We start from the raw sequence: 26,022 nt of genomic DNA on the forward strand, positions 1-26,022 counted from the left end.
TCAAAAATAAACAGCATCATGATGACCACTGAGCTTTCAAAATAAGTCTGGGACAGAGTTCTGGAAAATTATTAAGTAGGATTTGGTTATTAAAAAATATCCAAACAGTGAACCTCATGTGGGTGGTACAGTGGTGCAGTGGTTATTACTGTCACTTCACAGCAAGAAGGTTCTGGGTTCAAGACTTGCAGCTCACTGCTGACTAGAGTCTTTCTGTGTGGAGTTTGTATGTTTTCCTCATGCCTGTGTTGGTTTCCTCTGGGTACTCTGGTTTCCTTTCACAGTCCAAAGACATGCAGGTTAGGTCAACTGGCTGCTCAAAATTGCTTATAGATGTGAGTGTAAATGGTTGTTTGTATCTGTGTTAGCCCTGTGATAGATTGGTGACCTGCCCAGGGTGAACCCCACCTCTCACATGAAGTCAATTGAGATTGGTTCCAGCTTCCCCCATGACTCTGACAGATAAACTGTATATACTCTCAGAAAATAAAGTACATCACTATACCTTTAGGGGTACAATGGCTTGTCACTGGAGCAGTACCCTCTAAGGTACTTATTTGTACCTTTTATTTACTAATTTGGATCATATATGTACCTTCTTGTCCCTAAAAAGGTACACATAGTTAGGTTGTAGTCCAATAATGAGCCCTTAGGGGTATATTATTGTAGATTGTAACTCGAGAGACAGAAATGGACTCCTACTGTACGTCTGTTTTTGACAGTGTAGATAATGGATGGATGAACATCCTGCAGAACAAAATTAAATCAAATATAAATTAAGGAGAGGCTATCTTCCAAAAGTCAATGATCAAGTATTGAGGGTGTCAGAAAAGCAACCAAGAGACTAAGGGTAACTCTCAAACCGTAGGTGTCTTTGAAAGTCCAAGGAGATCAGCACTTTCTGAAATACTCTGGTACCAATAACCATGCCAGTTACAGTCACTGAGATCATGTTTTTAATCCATTCTGATGTTTCATGTGACCATTGCCTGAAGGTCTTGTCCTGCCTCTGCAGGATTTTATACACTGCACTGCTGCCACATGATTAGCTGATTGGATAATTCCATGAATGAGCAGTATGTCCGTGAAGGTTCTCAGTCATCCAGGTCATAGTAAACCGCAGGTGCTAAAGAAGGTAACTGGAGTTGTTTGAAATTCTTGAAGACATTTCACCTCTCATCCAAAAGGCTTCTTCAGTTGTGTCTGACTAGTGGGAGTTCCAGGTATTTATCCTCTAGTGGACCAAAAGCAACCCTAAGGCAAGTCGTTGAGGTCACATAGGTCGTTGACCTTCTCAGTCATCCTGTACAGTGGCATGCAAAAGTTTGGGCACCCTTACGGAAAATGTCTGTTACTGTGAATAGTTAAGTGAGCAGAAGATGAACTGATCACCAAAAGGCATAAAGGTAAAGACGACACATTTCTTTTCAGCATTTTCTGCAAGATTTGTGTATTATTTTTGTTTTGTACAATTGGAGAGTGAAAAAAGAAAAGGAACACCATGCAAAAGTTTGGGCACCCCAATACATTTGAGTTCTCAGGTAACTTTTACCAAGGTTCCAGACCTTAATTAGCTTATTGAGCTGTGGCTTGTTCAAATTCTTCATTAGGAAAGGTCAGATTATGCAGATTTCAAAGCTGTATAAATTCTCTGACTCCTCAAACTTGTCCCTAAAATCAACAGCCATGGGCTCCTCTAAGCAACTCCCTTGCATTCTGAATAATAAAATAATTGATGCTCACAAAGCAGGAGAAGGCTACAAGAACATAGCAAAGTGTTTTCAGGTAGCTGTTTCCTCAGATTGTAATGTTATTAAGAAATGGCAGTTAACAGAAACAGTGGAGATCAAGGTGAGGTCTGGAAGATGAAGAAAACTTTCTGAAAGAACTGCTCTTTGGATTGCTAGAAAGGCAAATAAAACCCCTGTTTGACTGCAGAAGACCTTCAGAAAGATTTAGCAGACCCTGGAGTTGTGGTGCACTGTTCTACTATGCAGCGACACCTGAACAAATATGACCTTCATGGGATAGTCATCAGAAGAAAACCTTTCCTGCGTCTTAGCCACAAAATTCAGCGTCTGAAGTTTGCAAATGAACATCTAAATAAGCCTGATGCATTTTGGAAACAAGTCCTGTGGACTGATTAAATTAAAATGGAACTTTTTGGCCACAATGTGCAAAGGTATGTTTGGAGAAAAAAGGGTGCCAAATTCCAGGAAAAGAACACCTCTCCAACTCTGAAGCATGGGTGTGGATCAATCATGCTTTGGGGTTGTGTTGTAGCCAGTGGCACAGGGCACATTTCATTGGTCGAGGGAAGCATGGATTCAAATAAATACCAGCAAATTCTGGAAGCAAACATCACACCATCTGTCAAAAAGTTGAAGTTAAAAAGAGGATGGGTCCTACAATAAGACAATGATCCAAAACACACCTCAAAATCTACAATGGAATACCTCAAGAGGCACAAGCTGAAGGTTTTGCCATGGCCCTCACAGTCCCCTGACCTAAACATCATTGAAAATCTGTGGATAGATCTCAAAAGAGCAGTGCATGCAAGACAGCCCAAGAAACTTGTAGAACTGGAAGCCTTTTGCAAGGACGACTGTGTGAAAATCCCCCAGGTAAGAACTGAAAGATTATTAGCTGGCTACAAAAAGTGTTTACAAGCTGTGATACTTGCCAAAGGGGGTGTTGCTAGGTACTAACCATGCAGGGTGCCCAAACGTTTGCTTTGGGTCCTTTTCCTTTTTTGTCATTTTGAAAATGTCAAAGATGAAAATTATTTTTGCTTAAAATATAAAGGGAATTAGTCATCTTTAACTTTATGCCTTTTGGAGATCATTTCATCTTCAACTTGCTTAACTGATCACAGTAACAGCAATTTTGACCGGGGTGGCCAAACTTTTGCATACCACTGTAGGTGTTAAGGCCTCTGCATGCTCTTGCGACAAGGCTTTCGCAGATAGCTTTTTGCAGACAGTTGTAATTTATTGTTGAGCGAGGGAATAGGCGTGCGCAATGTTATTCACCGGCACAACGCAAGGGGGCGCGAAGTCGCTAGGAGTAGTTGGTGGGTGTGGTTAGTGGAGTGTTTATCCTCCGGTTACTTATAATGACTAGAACTTTTTTTTTTATAATGACTAGAACTGGAGTCGGGCGGCACGGTGGTGTAGTGGTTAGTGCTGTCTCCTCACAGCAAGAAGGTCCTGGGTTCGAGCCCCGGGGCCGGCGAGGGCCTTTCTGTGTGGAGTTTGCATGTTCTCCCCATGTCCGCGTGGGTTTCCTCCGGGTGCTCCGGTTTCCCCCACAGTCCAAAGACATGCAGGTTAGGTTAACTGGTGACTCTAAATTGACCGTAGGTGTGAATGTGAGTGTGAATGGTTGTCTGTGTCTATGTGTCAGCCCTGTGATGACCTGGCGACTTGTCCAGGGTGTACCCCGCCTTTCGCCCGTAGTCAGCTGGGATAGGCTGCAGCTTGCCTGCGACCCTGTAGAAGGATAAAGCGGCTAGAGATAATGAGATGAGATGAGATGAGAACTGGAGTCGTATAGATGTACGTACTTCCTCACTTCCTCAATCAACCGCTCTTCATGCTGCTCCATCTTCGCTCATGTTTTTAAAAATTCCGGTCGTGAAAACAAAACATACCGGGAAAGTAGGGAAGCGGAAGTGCGTGTACAGTGGATATAGAGTGGACCAATCAGAGCCCTCTTGTCTGCGGCGCTGTCTGCGAGGCTTCTGCGGTGGTCACAATTTTTGGGAGGTGCGCGCAGAGCGTCTGCGAAGGTGGGGGGGCTACGCAGACACTGTCTGCGACACCGTCTGCGAGGACTGGGTTGTCAGCATAAATTGGCCTTTAGGGTCATTGGAGGCTGGCTGGGTGTGAACGGTGTTAGCAGCCTAAAGGGTTGTTAGGGTGATCTGTGGGTCGTTGGCTCTCTCTGCCATCATGTGAGTCATTGAAGTCAGCTGAGTCTTGGTGTGGATGTGTATTCAGTTTTCTGGGAAGTGTGCCAAGGACTGCATTGTAGGTGGCTGATAAGTGGTGTCTCAGACCACCTCCTCTGTTCAGTGATGGTCATTCCAGGTTGACGAATATGGCTTCTTTTACTCCTCTTTCATCTCATCTCATCTCATTATCTCTAGCCACTTTATCCTTCTACAAGGTCGCAGGCAAGCTGAAGCCTATCCCAGCTGACTACGGGCGAAAGGTGAGGTACACCCTGGACAAGTCGCCAGGTCATCACAGGGCTGACACATAGACACAGACAACCATTCACACTCACATTCACACCTACGGTCAATTTAGAGTCACCAGTTAACCTAACCTGCATGTCTTTGGACTGTGGGGGAAACCGGAGCACCCGGAGGAAACCCACGCGGACACAGGGAGAACATGCAAACTCCGCACAGAAAGGCCCTCGCCGGCCACGGGGCTCGAACCCGGACCTCCTTGCTGTGAGGCGACAGCGCTAACCACTACACCACTGTGCCGCCACTCCTCTTTCAAACCAGTGATATTCTCTAGCTAAAATGTGTACACGTTGCAGTCCTGAAACGAGTGTCCTTTGTTATTGAGATGAAGATAGACTGCAGAGTCTCTCAAAATGATGGTACCACAATCATGCGTCATTGTAAGCTCTGTAAGCATGGTGTTCCTGGAGTGATGATGTGCTGGGTTTCCAACACAAATAACATTTTTATCCATCTGTCCTGAGTCATCAAATTGGATTTAATATGGTATTTTATTTTAAATAGTGTCTTTCTTTCTTTCACCACTTTGTGGTGCTTTGTGGAATGTTCAGGGTATGACTGTCCTGTGAACAGCTTCTCCCATCTGACCTGAGGATCTCTCCAACTCTTTGAGAGTTACCCTTTGGAATTTTCATTGTTTCTCTGACTAATGCATTCCTTACCCCAATCACTGAGTTTTGATGAATGGCCTCCTCTAATCAGAGTAGCAATTGTGCCATATTCTTTTGATTTGTTTTTCATTGTTAAAATGGTAAAAGATGTTATCTTCCTGATCATGTTATCCTCCTGATCATTTTATCTTCCAGATCACGTTATTATTTTGAAACTTGTATGGCCACAGTTTGCCTGTACTCATTGAGCATTGATTGGATTCTCTCAGTTATAACATTCAGCCACTTTGTAGTTTATCTTTTATCTCCTGGGATCTTCAGCTGAAGTGTCAGTGATACATCCTTTGTGTCTTCACCTTGCCTGTTTTTAGTATTTCTATACAGGAGCAACTGTACATCCCATATGGAGGGCTTTGTGTCTTATCCCTCCTTTTTTTTTTTACATTTAATACTTTCTAGCCACTCTCATCCACCTTGTCTCTTTCTCCTCTCAAAACCCCACCTTTATTTCTGCCCTAATTCTCCTGCCAATTTATTTTTACAGCATCTCTTTGTTTGTGCATGAGGTGGGATCTTAGTTGTTCAGAAATAGAATGGGGCAGATGCGTAATTGGATCCCAGAATACTCACTGAGCTCCAGTCATAGCTCACAAGATGGCGGCCTGGACGATGAGTCATCCACCGGCTCATTTCATTCATCTGCTATCCGGGCTGTTGACTCTTGAGAGCCTTAGCTCTCCGGCTCATTCATTTTTTAGTATTTATATCATGGTGATTGTGAGCAGTGTAAGATTTCATCACAGAATCTGTGGAATAAACTTTCCCCCCCTATACTGATTTATGCTTAGAATTGAATCATTATTTGCAGTAACAGTCATAATGCTGATTTAATTAACATTCTCGCTGCTCATTAGCATTAAGCGATTCTAATTATGCCATGAATTTAAGGCCCTGGACTGGTATACACACCTATACATGCATGAAAATTGATTTATAACAGAAAACCAAGGACTGAGACAACGCCCCTTCTTGAGCAGTTTTCTATAAAAGTTTCTTGCCTTAGTTTTGTCGCCCTCAAGTGGTTACATTTTAGAACTGCAACAACTAGTTTACATGTGCATAATAAAATACATAATAAAGATACAATATAAATACAAACTATATTTTTAAATATGGGGAACCAAAATTTACAATAAATAAATATTATATATTATATATATATATATTTTAAAATAAATCTTTAATTTATAGTGGAGCTCCTCGCATGCACTTTACAGGTGTGGAGCGGAGCCCTATACGTAAGAGAATATGATAATTAATGAACCTGATTTTTGATGGCTTTAACCGTACGACATCCATACGTATATGTACCACCACAGGGAACCCGACGGTAAGTGCAAGGCAAGGTCTCATAAACACTCAGGCACAGGACAACAAAATTTGTATCTTTATTTACCATCTTTAAGGTAGATGGGTTTTTGTCCAGTGCTTATTTTTAATTTGCTTTTTGAAAACTAACATGGGATTATTTACTGACACATTTTACAGAAAATATTCATGACAGTTTCATATAAAACTAGTTAAAGCAATTTTATGAGTCCACTAGCTTGTTGGACAGTTGACAGTTTCTGTCATGTAAGGGAGTCGATGGATGTAATCACAGGAAGAGTTTTACTGTAATCACCCTAGCAAACAGATCCAAAACAGAGACAAAGGCAGAGTCGAAAAACAGGCAGTGGTCGAGCAAAGCACAGACAGGATATCAGAAATAGTACAATACTCACAGTCCAAAAACACAAATAGTGTCAAAACCAGAAAAGTGATACAAAGTACAAGGCTTTCACAAAGTCTGCGTGTTACTGAGAGTCCTTATATGTACAGTGCCTTGCAAAAGTATTCATTCCCCTTGGTGTTTGTCCTGTTTTGTCACTTTACAAGCTGGAATTAAAATGGATTTTTGGGGGGTTAGCACCATTTGATTTACACAACATGCCTACCACTTTAAAGGTGCACATTGTTGTTTTATTGTGACACAAACAATAATTAAGATGAAAAAACAGAAACCTGGAGTGTGCATAAGTATTCACCCCTTTCGTATGAAACCCCCTAAATAAGAGCTGGTCCAACCAATTCACTTCATAAGTCACCTAACTAGTTGATTAAGATCCACCTGTGTGCAATCAAAGTGTCACATGATCTGTCACATGATGTCTGTATAAATCAACGTGCTCTGGAAGGACCCTGACTCTGCAACACTACTAAGCAAGCGACATGAAAACCAAGGAGCCTCCAAACAGGTCAGAGACAAAGTTGTGGAGAAGTATAGATCAGGGTTGGGTTATAAAAAATATCCCAAACTTTGAATATCCCAGGGAGCACCATTAAATCCATTATAGCAAAATGGAAAGAATATGGCACTACTACAAACCTGACAAGAGAAGGCCACCCACCAAAACTCACAGACCGGGCAAGGAGGGCATTAATCAGAGATGCAACAAAGACACCAAAGATAGCACTGAAGGAGCTGCAAAGATCCACAATGAAGATGGGAGTATCTGTCCATAGGATCACTTTAAGCTGTACACTCCACAGAGTGGGACTTTATGGAAGAGTGGCCAGAAAAAAGTAATTGGTTAAGAAAATACATTTGGAGTTTATCCAACAGCATGCCGCAGACTCCCCAAACACATGGAAGAAGATTCTCTGGTCAAATGAGACTAAAATTGAACTTTTTGGCCATCATGGGAAATTCCATGCGTGGCACAAACCCAACACCCTGAGAACACCATTCCTACAGTGAAGCATGGTGGTAGCAGCATCATGCTGTGGGGATATTTTTCATCTGCAGGGACAGGAAAGCTGGTCAGGACTGAAGGAAAGATGTATGGCACGAAATACAAGGCAATTCTGGAGGAAAACCTGTTTGAGTCGACCAGAGGTTTGAGACTGGGACGAAGATTCATGGTCCAGCAGGACAATGACCCTAAACATACTGCTAAAGCTACACTGGGGTGGTTTAAAGGGAAACATTTAAATGTCTTGGAATGGCCTAGTCAAAGCCCAGACCTCAATCCAATTGAGAATCTGTGGCATGACTTGAAGATTGGTGTACACCAATGCAGCCAATCTAACTTGAAAGAGTTGGAGCAGTTTTGCCTTGAGGAATGGGCAAAAATCCTAATGGCTAGATGTGCTACGCTAATAGAGACATACCCCAAGAGACCTGCAGCTGTAATTGCAGCAAAAGGTGGCTCTACAAAGTATTTACTTTTTTTTTTGGGGGGGGGGGGAATACCTATGCACACTCCAGATTTCTGTTTTGTCATCTCAATTATTGTTTGTGTCACAATAAAATCACAATTTTTACCTTTAAGGTGGTAGACATGTTGTGTAAATCAAATGGTGCTAATCCCCCCCCCCAAAAAAAAAAATCCATTTTAATTCCAGCTTGTAATGTGACAAAACAGGACAAACACCAAGGGGGATGAATATTTTTGCAAGACACTGTATGTGCTGTGATTGCACCCTAATCAGGAACAGATGCATGGTCATTAGTCCTAATGGCGTGCACACACTTTGCAATCTGCAACTACTGTGGCCGTGAAAGATGGAACCAGAAAACTGTTTGACATATCAAGTTTGATATTCGAACATAACTATATAGTAATGATGTAAAGTGAAAGCTCTGGTTCCTTGCTGTCCACCAGGCACCCAGCAGAGTCACACCATAATAAATGTCATGGTGTTGTTTCTGGCGCATGGCATGCAGTGTCAAAGAAAGAAAGAAATATGTTTCATAATATGTGATGTGGGGCGGCACGGTGGTGTAGTGGTTAGCTCTGTTGCCTCACAGCAAGAATGTCCGGGTTCGAGCCCCGTGGCCGGTGAGGGCCTTTCTGTGTGGAGTTTGCATGTTCTCCCCGTGTCCATGTGGGTTTCCTCCGGGTGCTCCGGTTTCCCCCACAGTCCAAGAAGATGAAGAAAGAAGAAACCTTTATTCATCACATGCACACTTCAAGCACAGTGAAATTCATCCTCTGCATTTAACTCATCTGAAGCAGTGAACACACACACACACTCAGAGCAGTGGGCAGCCACACCAGAGCACCCGGGGAGCAGTCAGGGGTCAGGTACCTTGCTCAAGGGCATCTCAGCCCAACTGCATGTCTTTGGATTGTGGGGGAAACCAGAGCACCCAGAGGAAACCCACACAGACACAGGGAGAACATGCAAACTCCACACAGAAAGGCCCTCACCAGCCGCTGGGTTCGAACCCGGAACCTTCTTGCTGTGAGGCAACCATGCTAACCACTACACCACCATGCCGCCAGACATGCAGGTTAGGTTAACTGGTGACTCTAAATTGACTGTAGGTGTGAATGGTTGTCTGTGTCTATGTGTCAGCCCTGTGATGACCTGGCGACTTGTCCAGGGTGTACCCCGCCTTTCGCCCGTAGTCAGCTGGGATAGGCTCCAGCTTGCCTGCGACCCTGTAGAACAGGATAAAGCAGCTAGAGATAATGAGAATAGATGAGACACAATTTGATGGTTCATATGCTATAATAATATTATTCTGTTCAAGTTGATTTTGTGCCCTTGCAGTTGCTTTGCTCATATACTCATCAGGAATGCCGCTTTTAGGCCGTGTCTAAATATGATATTATTTACATGACACATCATATTTTCTGTTAGTAAAACAAAATTTTATTCACAGAATATTTATCCAGGTGGGACTGGTTACAATTAAATGCCTTTTGCAAGAAAACCTCGACCGAGGGTAACATTAAAACATAACCTCTGACTGATGGTTTTGACAATTACGAGCGCATTATTTAGCGATGATCTAATACATGAATCCTCAAGCCTGGTACCATCAAGTAAACGTTGGCAAAGAAAAAGAGGAAATGTAGTTGCAACATCAGACTTGGCCCTGAATACAACAGCTGATTAATTTCAATCCACCTTCTGAATCAAATGGTTGCCTTTCAAGGTCCATTCAGTTTTGCTTATTTAAACTATTTTTAAAACACACATGAAATTTGGTGCTGAATGAAGCATCAAAAATGTAACTTTTTTTAACATGGATTATTATTTGCCAATTGGCTGATTAATTTATTTAATCTTGTCAATTCTTTAGTTAAATAAGCCAACACCATGCACCTATAGAAAAGTAAACTTCAAGTATTTGATGATGCTTGATAATTTTGATATTTAAATAGTATTAACACTTCCAGAGAATTATTTAAGAGTAATCACCAGATTTGCCCTCCACATGGCTGGAATGCTGTGGCATGAAACCTGTGGATTAGTTGCACCTTTAAAAGCTTAAACATCTCCGTACAAGACAAAGAGACGCATTACGAACATCGTCAGTGTATCATGGAGTCTCTGTCTCACTGCTAAAACGTTGCTGTGAAAGTTCATGTAGGTGGGTGGAGCACAGAAGGACGGCAGGCCAGAACTGAGTTCACAAAACTCTCTTTTATTCAGCTTTCATAAACACTCTCTCACACACATCAGCCGTCTGGTTCGGGAGAGAGCTCCCTCTTCTCTCGCTCTCTCTCCTTAAATAGGGCACGGTCACTGGGAAGACACACAAACACATTAATTAACGACAGGTGTAGTGATTCTGCCACTTACCTTCCCTGACTCCGCCCTCCTGTCACAGATCGATGCTTGACCACGCCCCCGCTGCCACAGTTGCTATACAGTAGTTTACACCCAGGATCACAGTAAATATGTAAACGCTTCAATGCTGTGAAACACATTATGCATCCACCATTTCTGTGCAAACTGAGCTGCTTCTTACCACATCCCATACTGTTTATGCTTTGAAACGTAAACAGTAAATGTGGCCAAATTTGAGCCAGCATACTTTATACCATTAACTACATAGAAAATAAAGGTTTAATGTTTTGTGGCATGCATGCCATCGTTCATGAGTGTGTGGGGGTGGCAGCGCTAACAATCTCACAGTACACTGATAATACCCATCCCTATTAAATTACCTGTTGATTTCACTGGGATAGATAGAGCCACAAACAAAATGAATTCAAATCTCTTGAAATGCAAACAGGCTGATTAGCAAAATGCTTGTGATCTTTATGTAGCTTACTCTGAAATGAGCTTACAAACAGAAAATCTAGTATAAAAAGAAACACATTTGCTCAAATCTGCTTTTTAGCAGACACTTTTTTCCAGAGTGATGTACAACAAGACTCTGACATACCCACAGCAGTGGGCAGTCCAGGGAGCAGTTGGGGGTTAGGTGCCTTGCTCAAGGGCACTTCAAGCCATTCCAGGGAATCAACCAGTGACCATTTAGTTCCAAAGCTGCTTCTCTAACCTTTAGGCCATGGCAGTGCTTACATACAAATGCATTACAAAATGCAGTATAAATTAGGAAGGCTGGGTGCCCAGACCATGATTCCTTCATGGAACGCAGGATTCCTTCCTATGTCCCTGCCCAACTCAGTCAGATGTGGCACTCAGGCACAGTGAAATCTGGACTGTTGCTGCCTCCTTGTGGCCATTGATGGGGCTTGCTAGTTGCATTATTCCACTCCATAAAATAATGTTACTTAACATCTGCTTTAAATTTCTTTTCACATTTTTATCATTCTAAAGCAGTAAAAAAATCTTCTTAGGTGGCACAGTAGTGCAATGGGTACCACTACCACCTCACAGTTCCAGGGTCCTTGATTCAGTCCTTAGCTCAGGTTGCTGTCTTTTTGGAGTTTCTGTGCATGTTTCTGCTCATATCTACATGGGTTTCCTCCAGGTTTTCCAGTTTCCTCCCACCTCCCAAAAAACATATAGCAGTAGGTGGATTAGCTCAGATAAATTATGCCTGAGTGTGAACATGTGTGTGCATTGGATCTTGTGACGGGCTGGTGTCTCACCCAGGGTGTTTTCAACAAATATCCGTCTTGTGCCCAGTGTTCCCATAATAAACTCCAGATCTATCAGCCCTGACCAGGATTAAGTGATAACTGAAAGTGAGTGAGTAATATTTCCTTTCATCTTCATTTGATGAACAGCTTGTTAATGACAATAGTCTAATCTCTCTCTCTTTAGTGTTCTGCCTGAAGGCAGGTCCGCTCTGACGGCGTCAGCCATCAAAGTTTCTAGGGAAGAATTACAGTAGTGGTGTCCCATTGTCTTCTATAGAGGTTTTCTCCTCTCAACCATTCACACACATTCATACCTGTGAACAATGTAGAGTAGCCAGTTAACCTAACTGCATGTCTTTGAACTGCGGGGGAAACCAGAGCACCCAGAGGAAGCCCACACAGGCACAAGGAAAACATGCAAACTCCACACAGCCCCCATCTGCCACTGGGCTCGAACCCAGAACCTTCTTGCTGTGAGGCGACAGTGCAGACCACTGCACCACCTTGCTGCCAATAGGCTTAATTTTGATCAAGACAAATAATTACTTGTCTCAGTTGGTCAGTTAGATCTTGACTTAACTGTAGGTTGATAAAACCATTAGCCAAATAGAAGGAATCTATCAATCAGATAGATAGATAGATAGATAGATAGATAGATAGATAGATAGATAGATAGATAGATAGATAGATAGATAGTGTTAGGACTAGGACTGTTTTGGCCTCTAGAGGCCGCTGTTATTTCCTTTTCATGTCGTGTTTATTTTGGCCTCTAGAGGCCGCCACTGTTCCTGTGTTTTGTGTTTGTGTTAATTGCCTAATTATCTTCACCTGTGTCCTCAATTAGTTTGTCTATTTATACCCCTGAGTTCAGTCCTCTTGTCACGGAGTCTTTGTGCTGTTATGTTTATCTCCAGTTTCCTTTGTACTGTGTTTTTTGATCTTCTTAGCTTTTGTATTTTTGCACTTTGCTTTTCTTTTGGATTATACTCTTTGGTTTTTTTTTTGTCTTTTGTTTTGCCCTGTATATAGTGTATATAGTTTAAATAAACCTTTTTGATTCTTTTTCTACTTCCGCCTCACGCCTCTGCATTTGAGTCATCCCCCTGGTGGCCTAGTGGGGGTTTGCTGGATCATCACACCAACGAACCAGGTTCGAATCCCAGCAAAACCCTAACAGAAAGACTCCGTCATGACCGACTCAGCAGAGGCTGCTTCAACTGTCTACCCGGCCAACCTTCAGGGAATTATGGCAGCTTTGACACGCTTCGGAGCGACCATGGACGCTCATGGACGTACGCTCACCAGCCAACGTGAGGCCCTCGCTCGCCACGAGGAACTGCTTCAGCAAATTGGGAAAACCCTGGCACAGCTGACATCTCTGCCTGCATCTCCTGCTCCTGATCCAGTTCCTGCTCCTGATCCAGCTCCCACTCCTGCTCCAGTGCCTCCTGCAATGCTGCCTTCTTCACCTCGTGAACCCAGCCTTCCTGCACCACAGAGGTATGACGGCAAGCACAGTGAGTGCCGAGAGTTCCTTACCCAGTGTCAACTCACCTTTGAGCTTCAGCCTACCACCTACACTACGGATCGCCGCAAGATTGCCTTTGTGATCACCTTATTAGCTGGTAAGGCGCGAGCCTGGGCTACTGCTATCTGGCAAAGACAGGGACCTGAGTGCTTTGATTTCCAGCTGTTTTCTGAAGAGATGCTTCGGGTCTTCGATCAGGCAGACATCAGTACCGACGCAGCCCGAAAGCTCATGTCCATCCGGCAAGGAGGAAGCGTCGCAGATTACGCCATCTCGTTCCGAACACTCGCAGCAGTAAGTGGATGGAACGAGACTGCCCTGGTGTCAGCCTTCCACCATGGTCTGTCTGACCCCATCAAGGACGGTCTGGCCTCTATTGGATGCCCAAGTGACCTCGAAACCCTCATCTCACATGCTATTCGTCTGGACAACAGGATGAGAGAACGCCACCAAGCCTTGAGCCCCCCCAGCCTCCCTACCTCTACCTGGAGACCGTCTACCTCCTTCAGTGACTGTCCAGAACCCATGCAAGTGGGTCGTACTCGCCTCTCCGCATCTGAGAGGGAGCGCAGAAGGAGGGACAAGTGCTGCATCTACTGTGGCAAGCCTGGTCACTTCCGAGCATCATGTCCCGAACTCTTGGGAAAAGGACCGCCCCGTCCAGCCGAGGGAGGGTTGTGACGGGGCCTACCCTCTCTCCCGGACTCCCTGGCCAAGGAATCTACATCCCGGTCTCCATCTCCTGGGGTGAGTCTGTCCACTCTTGTCAAGCTTTGATAGACTCAGGGGCGGCTGGGAACTTTATGGATATTCACTTCGCCCAAAGCATCAATATTCCGACTGCACCTCTTGAAGTCCCACTGTCTGTGTCTGCCCTCGATGGCCAAGCGTTAGGTGATGGAAGAGTCACCCAAGTTACTTCTCCAGTTTTCCTCCAGTCTCAAGGTCACAAGGAAGAAATATCCCTGCACCTGATTCCTTCACCTGAGTTCCCAGTTATTCTAGGCCTTCCTTGGCTTACTCGCCACAACCCTCGCATAGACTGGGTAACAAGCCAGGTTGTGGAATGGGGCCCTGCATGCCATGCCTCTTGTCTGCTCTCTAGCTCTCCTGTGTCTCCTGCCGAGCCCCCTGATCTCACCGAGTTATCTCAAGTTCCCACAGAGTACTGGGATCTCAAGGAGGTATTCAGCAAGAGCAGGGCCGCCGTTCTTCCTCCGCACCGGGCCTACGACTGTGCCATCGACTTGCTCCCTGGGACTACCCCTCCTCGTGGCAGACTGTTTTCACTCTCTCAGCCAGAACGCAAGGCCATGGAGGAATACCTCAAAGATGCCCTGGTCTCTGGGTTTATTCGACCCTCCACTTCACCTGCTGGAGCCGGCTTCTTCTTTGTCGGCAAAAAGGATGGGGGGCTCCGACCATGTATTGATTACAGGGGCCTGAATAAGATCACTGTGCGCAACCGATATCCCCTTCCGCTGATGTCCACAGCTTTCGACCTGCTCCAAGGCGCCACCGTCTTCACCAAGTTGGACCTACGGAACGCATACCACCTCATCCGTATCCGACAGGGAGACGAGTGGAAGACTGCCTTTAACACCCCGTCTGGGCACTACGAATACCAGGTGATGCCCTTCGGACTCACCAACGCACCAGCTGTTTTTCAGGCCCTAATCAACGACGTCTTAAGGGACATGATTAACCTATACGTTTTTGTCTACCTCGACGACATCCTTATCTTTTCCAAGACCGTGCAGGAGCACCGCCACCATGTCCGCCAGGTTCTCCAGAGGCTGCTACAGAACAATCTGTTCGCCAAGGCCCAGAAATGCGAATTTCATGTTCCCGAGGTCTCCTTTCTGGGATTTATTGTACGGACAGGCCAACTCCAAATGGACCCTGCCAAGACCCTGGCCGTCCGGGATTGGCCTACTCCCAAGTCCGTTAAGGAGGTTCAGCGGTTCTTAGGATTCGCTAACTTCTACCGCAAGTTCATCAGGAACTTCAGTTCTGTGGCAGCACCCATGTCAGACCTCACCAAAGGGACAGGTGGATCTTATGGCTGGTCTCCTCAGGCAGAAAAGGCGTTCAAAGACCTCAAGGACCGCTTCTGCACGGCACCCATTCTGGTTCTCCCGGACACCTCCCAACCATTCATCGTGGAGGTGGACGCCTCGGACAGTGGTGTCGGCGCGGTGCTCTCTCAACGTTCGGAAGGAAAGCTGCACCCCTGCGCTTACTTCTCCCACCGCCTGAGTCCTGCTGAGTCCCGGTACGATGTGGGGGATCGAGAACTGCTAGCGGTCAAACTGGCCCTTGAGGAGTGGAGGCACTGGCTGGAGGGAGCACAACATCCATTCCTGGTTTGGACTGACCACAAGAACCTGGAGTACCTCCAGCAAGCCAAGAGACTGAACCCTCGACAGGCTAGGTGGGCCCTGTTTTTCAGTCGGTTTGACTTCACCCTCTCATACCGCCCCGGCTCCAAGAACACCAAACCTGACGCACTGTCCAGACTGTTCTCTGCCACTAACAGGGAGAATGAAGTCGGGCCTATTATCCCTGTGTCCCGGATTGTGGCCCCTGTCCGCTGGGGTATTGAGGAGGCTGTCCGACGAGCCCAACGCCAGGACCCCGGTCCTGGGACGGGGCCACCAGGCCTCTTGTACGTCCCACATCAAGCCCGGGCCAAGGTTCTCCAGTGGGGTCACTCTTCCCCTCTCACCGCCCACCCGGGAGCTCGGAGGACCCTGGACTTCCTGAAAAGACGCTTCTGGTGGCCTAACATGGAGAAGGAAGTAAGGTCATTTGTCCTGTCCTGTGAGGTTTGCACCAGAACCAAGAACCCACGACAGCGTCCCCAGGGTCTCCTGCATCCTCTGACCATTCCCCGGCGTCCCTGGTCCCACGTGGCAGTCGACTTTATCACGGGTCTCCCTGAGTCACAAGGTAACACGGTCATTTTGGTCTTAGTTGACAGATTCTCCAAGGCCTGCCGCTTCATACCACTGTGCAAACTCCCCTCTGCTCTTGAAACTGCGAAACTTTTGTTTAATCATGTCTTCCGAGTCTTTGGTCTTCCACAGGACATCGTCTCAGACCGAGGGCCCCAGTTCTCCTCCCGAGTGTGGCACGGGTTCTGCAAGGTCATCGGAGCCACTGCCAGCCTCTCCTCTGGGTTTCACCCACAGTCCAATGGTCAGACGGAGAGGCTCAACCAGGACCTGGAAACCACCCTGCGAGGCCTGGCTATGGATAACCCGACATCGTGGAGCACCTGGCTGCCATGGGCGGAGTACGCCCACAACACCCTGCAGTCATCGGCCACCAAGCTGTCGCCATTCCAGTGCCAATTCGGGTTCCAGCCACCTCTGTTCCCGGACCAGGAGGAGGACGCGGGGGTGCCCTCGGTCAACCAATATGTGAGACGGTGTCGCAAGACCTGGAGCAAGGTCAGGAAGACCCTCATACAGACCTCCAGAACCAACCAGACTCAGGCCAACCGCCATAGAAGACCTGCACACGCTTTCCGCCCTGGGCAGCGTGTTTGGCTGTCCACTAAGGACCTTCCACTGCGGGTGGAGAACCGCAAGCTTGCTCCTCGCTACATTGGCCCCTTCAAGGTGGTGCGCAGGGTGAACCCTGTCTCCTACCGGCTCCAGTTGCCCCGGACTCTGAGGATCAACCCCACTTTCCATGTTTCCCTGTTACGGCCCGTACTGACGTCTACGTATGCCCCTGCCCCTAGGAACCCCCCACCCCCCCGCATCTTCCAGGGGCAGACTGTGTTCACTGTGAATCGCCTGCTTGACTCCCGCCGGGTCCGCGGCGGGTTGCAATATCTGGTGGACTGGGAGGGCTATGGTCCTGAGGAGCGCTGCTGGGTTCCTGCTCGGGATGTCCTTGATAAAGAACTATGTCGGGACTTCCATTCGGCCCATCCGGATCGCCCTGGGAACGTCAGGAGACGCTCCTAGAGGGGGGGGTCCTGTTAGGACTAGGACTGTTTTGGCCTCTAGAGGCCGCTGTTATTTCCTTTTCATGTCGTGTTTATTTTGGCCTCTAGAGGCCGCCACTGTTCCTGTGTTTTGTGTTTGTGTTAATTGCCTAATTATCTTCACCTGTGTCCTCAATTAGTTTGTCTATTTATACCCCTGAGTTCAGTCCTCTTGTCACGGAGTCTTTGTGCTGTTATGTTTATCTCCAGTTTCCTTTGTACTGTGTTTTTTGATCTTCTTAGCTTTTGTATTTTTGCACTTTGCTTTTCTTTTGGATTATACTCTTTGGTTTTTTTTTTTTTTTTGTCTTTTGTTTTGCCCTGTATATAGTGTATATAGTTTAAATAAACCTTTTTGATTCTTTTTCTACTTCCGCCTCACGCCTCTGCATTTGAGTCATCCCCCTGGTGGCCTAGTGGGGGTTTGCTGGATCATCACACCAACGAACCAGGTTCGAATCCCAGCAAAACCCTAACAGATAGATAGATACTTTATTGATTCCAAAGCAAATTGCCTTACTGGTCGGTTGGTAGCATCTTATAGCTCCAGGTTCCTGAACCCAGGGTACTGTCTGTGTGGAGATTTGCAGGTTCTTCCTGTGTTCATGTTGGTTTCCTCTGGGTTCTCTGGTTTTCTCCCACTGTTCAACAACATGCAGTTAAGTGGGTTGGCTACAATAAATTGCTGTGTGTGTGTGAGTTATTAGATTAGATTAGATTAGATTAGATTAGATTAGATTAGATTAGATTAGATTCCTGTATTGTCCCTCTCAGGGAAACTTGATTTGCAGCAGAGGACACAACACCCCGATCACAACATACAAAAAGAAACATACAAACGAGACAATAACCATATAGTTTAAAAAAAACATCCAAAAAGAAGAATTATTATACACACAGGACACTTTTTCCATGGAATAAAAACATGTGTTCTATTCCCTTCTAGTGGGTTTCATTCATTTGGTTCAATAGCATGCAATATTGTTACAATATCGCTTATCCTACATGTATTACGTCACTCTACCCAGTGGAGAATGAGCATTGGATATGGTTTATGATATTGCATGATTGTCAAGTCAACATGACGTCACACGTCGGAGCTGATGCGAATATTCAATGATAGAGTTTTCTGCTGTGCATGCACAGAAGCATTTCTTTGTTCACCAGGGAAGAGAAAGATGCGTTGAACACCTGAAAGGCTCCCAAAACTTCATTAGATATTCTTCACGCATACAGTATTTACAATAGAAAAACATATCAACGGACATTGAAAAACTGGCAAAGAGACACGTCAGAGATGTAAAACTTCCACACTAGTGAGTAAGTGTGACAATTTATAAACAAACATGGCCGTTAGGTTTGCTTTGTTAAATGCGGAAGATTTTGAGAAAATTTTGAATGAGAAAGACGTGTTGAACACCTGAAAGGAATGTATAATAATAGTAATAATAATAATAATAATAATAATGCCTTTTTTCGTGGTATATCAGATATATTCCATTCAGCTAGCATGATATTGAACTCATTTTCGACTCGTTCAATATCATGCTAGCTGAATGGAATATATCTGATATACCACTCAAAGCCAGGCAATATTATTTAAATATTAACCATAAAGTGCTAAGATCGATTGTGCCTTCGGCAAGCCTTATCTTGCATAAATGTCTACCAGTGAAAGCTGCTGTATGCCAATTATTTTACTGGCTACACTGACAATGTTGGATAGTCGATTCCAAGTTTGCACAGTGAGGTTCCCCTACCACGAGCTAAAGCAAAAGGTTAAAACAGACTCAATAAAGGATTTATAATATAAAACCATTGATGTCCACATTTAAAGTATTCAGTCTACGCGGAAAGTATAGTCTCTGCAGGCCATTTTACAGATTGCTGAAGTATTTATGTCACGATTCAGGTTCTTTTCAATCATTGTTCTCATACCTGTGTGTGTGTGTGTGTGTGTGTGTGTGTGTGTGTGTGTGCGCGCGTGTGTACTGTATGACCTTAAAGGAGATACGCAGAACCATTGCCTCCCTTTTTGTTTATAAATGCCTTGAGACCTCAAGAATGGCACAGGAATAGTTTTAAGCATCAACAATAAATCTAATACAGTAATTTTTACGATTAAAGTGATTTATATAGGTAGCAGTCTGAGTGAATGACCTTGACATCTGTAATGTCACAGCAGGAAGTCTATCGGTCTCATCGCCATTTCCGTTATACTAAAACACAGAGCTGACTGCAACTCTGATCCTCCATTTTGAGCTAATTTATCGCCATGCCACGTAGATGTGTTACTGGCGGGTGCAGCAACATAACAGGAGGTGGATTTACGTTGCATTCATGGCCCAAGAATGTTCAAACTGCAAAGATTTGGACGTGTTTTGCGAGAAGTTCACGGGCACATTGGGCGCCTATGAAGTGGTCTCTCCTCTGCTCTGCACATTTTACTGAAGACTCGTATGAGACCTCTAATCTGCTGAGGAGCATTGCCTATAAGCCTGTATTGAAAAAGGGTGCAGTACCAACAATTAAAAGAAAAGAAAACTACAAGGGGGCGCTGCTGCGCTTGTGCGATGCAGACGTGAACATTTTTAGCTCCCAACAGGTGGAATTTCTACCGATCAAAAAAGACCAATGAGCCTATATTTTACTTCATAAAGAATTGTGTAACATTTATTTAACATTTGGAAGCAGTAGCTTTGTGCCTGAAGTGCTTTTCAATGTCAGGTTCAGGGAAAATCAACAAGCCAAATAAGCAGTGTGCTACATCTGCGTCTGCTAGCCAATCGACTCATGCTAATGATAAAGAGGTAACAGCAACTATGCTTCGTGAGATGCTACAGTCCTTCAAAGCGGATATCTGCAATACAATTGATTCTGCAGTTAAGGTACTTCAAGTGGATATTTTTGCTGTTAGGTTGGAGCTGAGTACGACAACGGGGGCTATGTAACAGACCATCAATCTCCAAGAGGAGAGGTTAGCTGCTGTAGAGGACTCTGCCACTAATGGCCCTTTTCCACTACCCTTTTTCAGCTCACTTCAGCTCGCTTCAGCTCACTTCAGCCCGACACGGCTCGCGTTTCGACTATCTAAGAACAGCACGACTCAGCTTGCTTCAGCTCTGCTTAGCACCCAAAACTCGCACGGTTTTGGAGTAGGGCTGAAGCAAGCCAAACCAAGCTGAGTGAGGCTGGGGGCGTGAGGAGACACTCCCCTGTGCACTGATTGGTGAGAAGGAGTGTCCTCACACGCCCACACACACCCCGCGAGCACGCTGGGATCTGTAAACACCGTAAACCCGGAAGAAGAAGAATTACGAGAATTATGAAGCCTTATGCGCCTCGCCTCATCTATACGCTCTTGCCAGTATCTGTTGGCGTTGTCGGTGACAACAAGCCACAGCACCAAGACCAGCAACACTAACGACTCCATGTCCTCCATGTTTATTGTTTACTCTCCGGGTTGTGAGACTACCGCTTAAAAGGTCACTGATGTCACTGTTTGCGCCGCCGAACAACATCACCTGACGTCCACCCACTTTCGCTAACTCCACCCAATGTGTCCACCCACTTCCAGCCAGCACGGTTCAGCGCGGTTGTAGTCGAAATGCACCTCCAACAGCCCCACTCAGCTCGACTCAGCACGGCACGCTCAGCCCGACTCAGCCGCGTTGGTAGTGGAAAAGCGGCATAAGGCTACATCCACACGACAATGGCAACGAGATTTTTTTTTTTAAATATCGCGTCCACATGGGCAACGGATCAGTAAAATATCAGGTTCATATGGCAACGCAACGCTTGCTGAAAACGATGCAATACACATGGCACACCACTACATGCGCTGTAAGACGGTCCCATCGGAGACACCAGAACAATAGAAGTAGACGCATGCGCATAACTGCGCATGCGCACAGTGACTATCCCTGTCACTGTCACACGCACACACTTTCTCACTCCCTATCCTATGGATATAGTCCCTTTAAATCGCGTGCTCGTTTTTGAATGGAGACGCGGAAAGAGGAATGAACGGGGGTAGATGGAAGCCAGCACGCCAACATTCTGATATCCTCCAGAATTCTTTAATGGTCCGGAATAAACATCTGAAGAGGTGAGATCGCTCCTTTTTTTTCCCTATTTTTGCTGGCGGGATTGACTCTGCCCTAAGGGCTATTCTCTCACTCTCTCTCTCTCTCACTTTGCACCATTACACAATAAATATTCACAGTGAAAATATTTTGTAAGCGCGTTTCATAAACCAAGTTATAGGATTTGCTGACAACTCGCATCGAGTTCATTACACTTCTACCCGGCGTGAAGCACATGTGGTTGTGACGTCATCGTAAACAAATCCGTTCTACTCATCCAGACGACTTCACAACGGCTCCGTTGCCAGATTTTTTCACTCTGGAACCCGTTCTCAAAAGATTTCGTTTTGGGGCACCCAAAACGCCGGTGCCATGTGGACGCCAGGCCAAAACGATAAACAATTTTATCAGATTCACCTGAATCCGTTGCCATGTGGACAGAGCCTAAAACTAGCGATGCGCTGACTGAAATGGAAGTTACGGTGGCGGCTCTCAAAGGAGAGATACAATCGCTGCAAAATAAATGTGAAGATTTGGAAAACAGGTCGAGGAGAAACAACTTAAGGATAACTGGTATTACTGAAGGAGCGGAGGGTAAAGCTCCGACAGCGTTCATATCCAACCTCCTGAAAGACCTGCTGGATCTCGATGAAAAACCACTTATTGACCGAGCCCATCGATTAGCCTCATCCAAACCGAAGCTGGGTCAACCGCCCAGGTCGTTTATCCTGAGGGTCCACTACTTTCACATGAAAGAACAGATTCTTCGCTTGGCCCGGGAGAAAAGGAATCTACTATACAACCCCGATTCCAAAAAAGTTGGGACAAAGTACAAATTGTAAATAAAAACGGAATGCAATGATGTGGAAGTTTCAAAATTCCATATTTTATTCAGAATAGAACATAGATGACATATCAAATGTTTAAACTGAGAAAATGTATCATTTAAAGAGAAAAATTAGGCGATTTTAAATTTCATGACAACAACACATCTCAAAAAAGTTGGGACAAGGCCATGTTTACCACTGTGAGACGTCCCCTTTTCTCTTTACAACAGTCTGTAAACGTCTGGGGACTGAGGAGACAAGTTGCTCAAGTTTAGGGATAGGAATGTTAACCCATTCTTGTCTAATGTAGGATTCTAGTTGCTCAACTGTCTTAGGTCTTTTTTGTCGTATCTTCCGTTTTATGATGTGCCAAATGTTTTCTATGGGTGAAAGATCTGGACTGCAGGCTGGCCAGTTCAGTACCCGGACCCTTCTTCTACACAGCCATGATGCTGTAATTGATGCAGTATGTGGTTTGGCATTGTCATGTTGGAAAATGCAAGGTCTTCCCTGAAAGAGACGTCGTCTGGATGGGAGCATATGTTGCTCTAGAACCTGGATATACCTTTCAGCATTGATGGTGTCTTTCCAGATGTGTAAGCTGCCCATGCCAGATGCACTAATGCAACCCCATACCATCAGAGATGCAGGCTTCTGAACTGAGCACTGATAACAACTTGGGTCGTCCTTCTCCTCTTTAGTCCGAATGACACGGTGTCCCTGATTTCCATAAAGAACTTCAAATTTTGATTCGTCTGACCACAGAACAGTTTTCCACTTTGCCACAGTCCATTTTAAATGAGCCTTGGCCCAGAGAAGACGTCTGCGCTTCTGGATCATGTTTAGATACGGCTTCTTCTTTGAACTATAGAGTTTTAGCTGGCAACGGTGGATGGCACAGTGAATTGTGTTCACAGATAATGTTCTCTGGAAGTATTCCTGAGCCCATTTTGTAATTTCCAATACAGAAGCATGCCTGTATGTGATGCAGTGCCGTCTAAGGGTCCAAAGATCACGGGCACCCAGTATGGTTTTCCAGCCTTGGCCCTTATGCACAGAGATTCTTCCAGATTCTCTGAATCTTTTGATGAGATTATGCAATGTAGACGATGATATGTTCAAACTCTTTGCAATTTTACACTGTCTAACTCCTTTCTGATATTGCTCCACTATTTGTCAGCGCAGAATTAGGGGGATTGGTGATCCTCTTCCCATCTTTACTTCTGAGAGCCGCTGCCACTCCAAGATGCTCTTTTTATACCCACTCCAAGATGCTCTTTTTATACCCAGTCATGTTAATGACCTATTGCCAATTGACCTAATGAGTTGCAATTTGGTGCTCCAGCTGTTCCTTTTTTGTACCTTTAACTTTTCCAGCCTCTTATTGCCCCTGTCCCAACTTTTTTGAGATGTGTTGCTGTCATGAAATTTCAAATGAGCCAATATTTGGCATGAAATTTCAAAATGTCTCACTTTCGACATTTGATATGTTGTCTATGTTCTATTGTGAATATAATATCAGTTTTTGAGATTTGTAAATTATTGCATTCCATTTTTATTTACAATTTGTACTTTGTCCCAACTTTTTTGGAATCGGGGTTGTACAAGGAGCAAGCTATTCACATCTTCAGAGACTTAACTGCTGGCGAGGCGAGAAGAAGGGCTGTGTTCAACAACGTGAGGAAGGCGCTTCAGAACATCTCTGGTGCCCGATTTGGCTTCAGGCATCCTGCTACCTTCAGAATCACTCTACCAGGTGGAGATGAACATGGATTCACAGACCCACAGAAGGCCATGGACTACGTCAAATCAGTCCCGTCTTCGGAGGTTCCGGAGCCAGAATAACGTTAGGCATGTGAGGACTTCTGGGGTTGCTTCAGGTTAACTCTCCATCTCTTTTTCCTCCTTATTTGTGAATGATTAAGATATGGTTCATAGTCATATTAGACTATTGTTTATACATGATGTTCGTAATTTTACAGGACAAATGTTGCCCATTTTTCATAGTCGCATAACGGATTTATATGTAGCCTAGGCCCTGTGGTCTCACAGCCAGTATTCATGCACCTGTAGCGTTTTGTTTTTTTTCTTTTCTCTTCTCTTTGAAGTTCTGCGATTAAGCAGTATAAGCTAGTGCTAATGTTGGGGTATAGAGTGAGTTTTCACCCGTGTTGGGGGAGTGATTGGGTGGGCGGAAAGGAAGGGGTGAATGTGAGTGCTTTTTATGTGCTTTGTATTTGTGTGTCATTTTACCCTTTTAATGTGTTATGGCCACATTCTATGGTTTTGTCTTCGCTGCAAACAATAAGTGATATTTCCTCTCTGAAAGTATGGGAGCTTACATAAATTTTGCTAGCTGGAATGTGAAAGGGCTAGGTAAGCCCAGTAAGCTCAATAAGGTGTTGGCACATTTGGATAGCTTACATGTACAGATCGCATTTCTCCAGGAAACTCACCTGTCTATATCAGATCACACAAAACTGAGAAGGAAGTGGGTTGGTCAGAGTTTCCATTCTCTTTTCAATAACAGAGCCAGGGGTACTGCTATCATCATGCATAGAAATGTTACATTTACTGCCTCAGATGTCATTGCTGATAGATATGGGAGACATGTTATTGTAACTGGAACTCTATTCAGCACTCCTGTAGTGTTGGCCAATGTATATGCACCTAATTATGATGATGAAGTTTTTTTTTGTTAGAGTTCTTTCTTCTATTCCAAATCTTGATTCTCACCATTTGATACTTGGAGGAGATTTTAACACATGCTTAAATCCCCTGCTGGACAGATCATCTCAGAGACAAATACCTTTGTCTAAATCTGCAAAAGTGATAAACAATTTTCTCAGAGATTACGCAGTTGCAGATGTATGGCGTTCTCTTAACCTGACTGCAAGGTCTTATTCTTTTTTCTCCAATGTTCACCAAACCTTCTCTCACATTGACTATATTCTCTTAAACAAGAAACTTCTGCCATCAGTGAAAGATTGCACATATAGCGCAATTGTCATCTCAGATCATTCGCCACTTTTCCTTAAACTACAATTTCATGATATTCCCATAACTCATCCACATTGGAGATTTAATACAACTATGTTCTCAGATGAGGATATGGCTGTTTTCATTGCCACTAATATAGACGTCTACATAAAAATTAACTCCTCTCCTGATGTGTCCCATAGCACAGTCTGGGAAGCCTTCAAAGCTTATATGAGGGGTCGGCTGATATCCATGTCCTCATATGTAAAGAAGCAATACACACAGACAATTAACCATTTTACTAGTAAAATCTCTGAAATTGATGACCAGAGAGCCAGTGATCCATCACCTGACCTTCTCAAAGAGAGAAGGAGGAGTGGGTAGGCATTAATGGGACAGCACTGCTTTGTTTCAGATCCTATCTAAAACACAGAACCTTTTCCATATCTCTCGGTCATTTTTCCTCTTCCTCAGCCTCAGTCTCCTATGGGGTCCCGCAGGGCTCTATTTTGGGTCCAGTACTTTTTTGTTTGTATATGCTCCCCCTAGGTAACATTATTAGAAAGTATGATATCTCCTTTCACTTCTATGCAGATGATACACAACTGTACCTCCCCTTTAAATCTAGGGGTTCCATACAGCCACTATTGGATTGTCCTGAGGACATTAAGTGCTGGATAACCAACAACTACCTCCAGCTAAATAACGACAAAACTGAGGTTATCATTTTTGGTCCTCCCAAATCTAGATCCTCAGCGGCTAACAAGCTTGCTCATTTCTTTCCATATGTTAAGTCATATGCTAAAAACCTAGGTGTCACTCTTGATTCAGAACTCTGCTT

At 44.7% G+C, this 26,022-nt stretch overlaps 1 protein-coding gene across 1 annotated transcript in view; it reads right to left on the bottom strand.

Moving 5' to 3' along the window:
* Window positions 1-22,052, bottom strand: part of LOC132888911 (keratin-associated protein 5-5-like) — a 50,513-nt gene extending 28,461 nt beyond the window's left edge. The window contains exon 1 of the mRNA XM_060925003.1: window positions 21,999-22,052. Within this exon, the coding sequence (XP_060780986.1) occupies window positions 21,999-22,052 (54 nt within the window). The remainder of the gene's footprint in view (window positions 1-21,998) is intronic.
* Window positions 22,053-26,022: the final 3,970 nt, after the last annotated feature.

This window comes from Neoarius graeffei, chromosome 7 (assembly GCF_027579695.1).
Source record: "Neoarius graeffei isolate fNeoGra1 chromosome 7, fNeoGra1.pri, whole genome shotgun sequence".
Taxonomy (NCBI): domain Eukaryota; kingdom Metazoa; phylum Chordata; class Actinopteri; order Siluriformes; family Ariidae; genus Neoarius; species Neoarius graeffei.